Source organism: Panthera tigris, chromosome B3 (assembly GCF_018350195.1).
Source record: "Panthera tigris isolate Pti1 chromosome B3, P.tigris_Pti1_mat1.1, whole genome shotgun sequence".
Classification (NCBI taxonomy): domain Eukaryota; kingdom Metazoa; phylum Chordata; class Mammalia; order Carnivora; family Felidae; genus Panthera; species Panthera tigris.
Window position 1 is genome coordinate 121134311 of NC_056665.1, and position 4758 is coordinate 121139068.

Below are 4758 nucleotides of genomic sequence, written 5' to 3' on the forward strand. Positions count from 1 at the left end.
CAAAGCATCTTAGCTTTTTTGTTTTGCTTTTTCCCACTTGAACTCAAGTCACAGCTGCACTGGAGAGTTCCTGACAATGCCATTTGCAGCTGGGGCGTGCATGGGGAAAATAGAGATGCAGAAGAGTAAACAGAAATTGCTTAGTCAGCAACCATCCCGCCCCCAGAGGTGAATGTAAATAGCCCGGTACTGGGGGGGGGGGGGGGGGGGGAGGGGGGGAGGGGCAGTCAGCCAGCACAAGGCCTTCTACAGATGCCAACCTCTCAGGGCTTGCAAAGGCACCAGCATTTGTGTCCTCTGCTGGTAGGGAGGGTGTCCCCTATGTTGGAACTATGTGGCCTTAGCTCTAGAAAAACACACTTGCTGACTCAGGGCAGAATTAATATCAATTGAATTTATTACAAGTTACTAAGCTCCAAGGCACATTACAGTGTTCTGTTAACTACAGAAATGTATAAAGGACAAACAGAGCAGACTCCCCATGTCTAGCATTTCGCTCTACTGTTCAAAAGCATCCGTGCATCAATAAAACAAAAACAAAACAACACGTGAAGATCCAACACATCCAGGTCAGTAGAAACAAACCAAAACATTTTCCCTCACAAACTTGCAACAAAAAACACCCCATCCCCCCAACACCTCCCCCTTACCATTTTGCAAACAAAACAGAGTAACAAAACAAAACGGAACAAAACCAACAAAATAAAGTGAAGACTTCAACACTTGGGGCTGTTTAGAAAGAAGCTTTCACCATTTTATAGCTTTTTTTTTTTTTTTTTTTTTTTTTTTTTAGGCAGCAACACTGGCCTTGGCAAAACAAAACAAAAAGTCATTTTCTTTTGTGTTTTTTTTTTTCCTTTCAGAGAGTGCATAACATTTACAAAAATACACACCAGCAGCAGTCGTTGCTAAGGGCTATTAATTCGGTACCTAGGCAAACACTCTGCCACCAAATAAATGCTAACGAAATGATGCAAATGACCCAACCAATATTATACTGCTTAACACAAACCAGCTTATCCTTCAAATGAAGAAGTTACATACCTTTTGTTTCAAAATATAGAAACATACGACGAAAATAATGTCTATACATAAGACTAACTTTTTGCAGTTTGTTATATTCACAATTCTACATCTTGGGGGTGAGGGAAGGGAGGGGGGAGGGGGGGTGGGGGAGGGGCCCTCTGGATCGGAGAGGAGCCGGTCAGGGGCAAAGGAGGTGGCTGTCTTGTGGTTCAAGGGTCTCTCTCCTTTTTCACTTTAACATCTCCAGCTAAGATCGTCGCGATTTCGCCCTGCATGAAGGCCCAAGGTACATTCGACCCAACCAGGGGGCATTTCTCTCCGCTGGGGCAGTACACCTCGCCGGTGGCCCCCTGGGCCTTGATACTCTCTCTAGAGCAAGGGAAACAGAATTTGTGGCTGGGGACGGATGGGCACTGAACGAAATGCGTGTCCTCCAAACGTTCGTGGCAAATGGTACAGCAGAGGGGCCCGCTGTTGGCCATAGGGGAATCCGGAATGTTTTGGGGGTGCACTTGGTCCATGCCCGGGTGGGTGCTAGGAGGCGGGGGCGCCACCTGTAAATTCAGGTCCCCGTTCCGTGATGCCAAGCGGCGCTGCCCGGGCACCGAGGCCGGTGACACCGGGCTGCTGCTGTTGCGCCGCGCGGACGCAGTGGTGGAGTGCACGGAGCTGCCGTCCTTGGGCGAGTGCGCAGTGCCCAGAGTGTCTGCCACCGACATGAGGGCGGCCATGGGGGAAGGGCCGTTCTGGGGGGCTGACTCGGGCGGGGTGGTCCGGTTGGAATGGGGTCCCAGGGGCGGAGGAGGTGGGGGCGGCCCTCCGGCGGCATGCCCGGGCGCCGCAAAGCCCCCGGCCGTCATGGTGAGCTTTAGTGCCTCGCTCTGGTTCGCCATCCACTGCTGCCTCTGCTGCTCCTCGCCCAGCTTCAGGGCGCCCTCGGCGGAATCCGGGGGCTCAGGGGACGCCTTCCTCTTGCGAAGACTGGCAGCTGTGCCCCGACCCGAAGGGGCGGCAGGCGGCAGGGCCCCGGTGCCCGGGGGCGCGCTGGGGGCGCGGCTTAGACTCACCAGCGCCGTGGGCAGCATGGGGCAGCTGGCGTCCAGGTAGGGCTGGGGCAGCATGTCGGCGCCGGGCACGCCCTCCTTGAAGAAGCGCACGGCCTCAGGCAGCAGGTCTCCAAGTAGGCGCCAGTCCCCGGAGCCGTGCTTTTTTTCGTACTCCAGATACTTGAAGCCGGAGGAGAGACCCCGGCCGAAGTCCTTCATACAGTCCTGGTACATCTGCTTGGCCACACCAGATGCGCTGGAGTACACGTTGCCTGAGCCCGTGGGGTACTCGATGAACAGCTTCAACTCGTAGTCCATGCCCGGCTTGGAGACAGCATCGAAGGCAAAGACGCGGCCCAGCAGAGAGTGGTCCTTCTTGAAACGCACCTCGTAGGGCGTACAGCCAGCCAGCGTGAGCAGCGTGTCGCGGACCATCTTAGGCTTGTTGGCCCACTCCTCCGCGCGGTTGCGCAGGCTCTCGCTCAGCTCAGCCAGGGCCTCGGCGTTCCGCTGCTTCTCCTTCAGCTCGCGCTCCTGGTCTGTACTCGATACCGAGCCGGGCCTTTTGCCGCCAGCACCTACACCCACCTCGGCCACTGACGACGAGGTGGAAGACGACGCTGAGGACGACGCGGCTGATACGCCTGGGGCGCCCCCCAGACAAGCGGGGCCCCCGGGCGCCCCTGGGGGCGCGGGCGTCGGGGGCCCACGGCTGCCCAGGCCGTGCGGCGGCGGTGGGGGCAGCACGGCGGCACTGGCCGGGCCATTAAGCAGCGTCTGCGGCAGCAGGTTGGGGGGCACCGTGAGCTGGGGGCCTCCACCGCCCCCCGGGTTGGGCAGCCCCGTCACTAGCCCACCGTGCGTCCCGCGCCGAGACGCCACCGACGCTGCGGCTGAAGAGGAGTTGGGGCTCTGGCGGTTCAGCTCTGGGGGTCCCTCCTCCGGTGTTGGCTTGGGGAAACCATTTGGGCCCCCCAGGCCGTTGGGCAGCCGCGCGGCGTGGCTGCTGCTTCCCAGGCTCACCGGCGGTGGAGGATACTCGAAGCGGCTGCGCTGCTCCACCGCGGCGGCGGCGGCAGCGGCAGCGGCGGCGGCAGCGCTCAGGCCGTAGCGCTCCAGGCCGGACGGGGCCGCCAGCACCGCAGGCTTGCTGGAACCATCGACGTGGTTGAGCTGTTGTTGCTGTTGCTGCTGCTGCTGCTGCTGTTGCTGCTGCTGTTGCTGCTGCTGCTGTTGCTGTGCGGCGGCAGCTGCCGCCGCTGCCGCCGCTGCCGCCTCTTTAGCCGACAGGGCCACCGTCTTGACCCCGACGGGCGGCGGCGGCCCGGGGGAGCGGCCGTCCTGAAAGCAGCCGTGCGCCCGCTTCAGCTGGCGCGCGGTCTCGATCACGAACTCGATGCGATCGGCGCCCTCGTAGTTGACGCAACCGCGGCATACGGGTTCCGAGAAGTCCCAGATCATGGCCCAGGGCATGCGGGGCAGGTCGCACAGGTAGCAAGATTGTCTCCGGGACGAGGACACCTGCGCCGCCGACATGATGCCCGCCCTGGGGAAGGTAGGCCCCCGCCCAGGCTGTCTCCGCGGCGCCTTCTCCTCCGGGAGGACTGGCCGGCTGGGGAGGGAGTCCGGCTGCGGGGGAGGAAGGGGGGGCGAGAAAGTTCTGCCCCAGGGGTTGGAGGGAGCGCGAGTCTCCACCGCCGGCGCAGCGCCTCTCCGCGGGGGCTCCACCGCCGGGGCGGCGGACGAGTTCAGCCCGCTCCTCGCCCCCACCTCCTACTGCGGCTGTCTCGTCGGGAGGGGAGCTCAGGCGCCTTCTTCCTGGTGCCGCGCACCCGGGCTGGAAGCGTCGGGCCCGAGGGGAGGGGGCGAGGGTGCGGAGTGCTGGCCGCCGTTGGCTCTTGGCCCCCTCCCCGGAGTGGCTGGTGCTTGGAAGCTCGAAAGGGGCTGTCTCTTCCTCTCCCCTAGGGGCCCCGCTACGAGCTGCGTCCTCTCCCCGCCAGGCTCCCCGGGGCGAAGGCTAGAGGGTTCAGTGCCACCCGGTGCCCGGGTCCAATCTTGCTGAAGTCGCTGCTTCCCCGGAGGGTCGGGGGAGGGAGGGGGTGGCAGCCGAGAGGTGCTTCTCCCCTCCGCAGCGTCGGCCGTTCCGCTGGCGGCGGCTGGGTTTGCACGGCCGAAGGGAGCCGCCGCGGCCACTGCTTCCAGAACGCACGAGAGCAGAGGAGAGGAGCGCACGCAAGCAGGCTCCCGCCGCCCCCAGGCCGGGCCGGCGCCCGGGCCGCCGCGGCTGGCGGCGCTCACGTTGGCTGCAGGGCGCTCGCGCGGCGCCTCGGCCCGGGTCGCATCCCTTCCCGCTCGCACTCGCCCGGAATGTGGGGTTGTGATTGTTACTCTACGTTCCGGAGGCGCGTCTCGGCGCTCCCGCTCGCGCTGCGGCTCGCGCTGTCCCCGGCTTGGCCGCGCGGGATGCCGCCCGGGCGGAGCGCTGACGTCACCACCATGCTCTGCACCAGTTCTCCCCCCCCCCCCCCCCTTACACTTCCTCTGTCTGTGGAGCCCACTTGTTGCTCGGGGAAGGCGCATGCGCGGCAGGACGCCCAGATTCCTCCCAGTCGGCCCCGCCTCCGCGCCTCCGCCTTCCCCTCCCCCCTCCCCGTGTGTGTACAACAGCTGAGGCCGGGCGAGCTAA

The 4758-nt window shown here is 62.9% G+C and overlaps 1 protein-coding gene across 1 annotated transcript; it reads right to left on the minus strand.

Moving 5' to 3' along the window:
• Window positions 1-812: 812 nt before the first annotated feature.
• On the minus strand, window positions 813-4489 carry IRF2BPL (interferon regulatory factor 2 binding protein like). The gene has a single exon (XM_042990204.1). The coding sequence runs from the start codon at window positions 3606-3608 to the stop codon at window positions 1236-1238; it is 2373 nt and encodes a 790-aa protein (XP_042846138.1). The 5' UTR covers window positions 3609-4489; the 3' UTR covers window positions 813-1235.
• Between the last annotated feature and the right edge of the window lie 269 nt (window positions 4490-4758).

Bases quoted from the DNA above. Each gene is read 5' to 3' on its own strand.
- IRF2BPL (XM_042990204.1), bottom strand. From the start codon at position 3,608: ATGTCGGCGGCGCAGGTGTCCTCGTCCCGGAGACAATCTTGCTACCTG.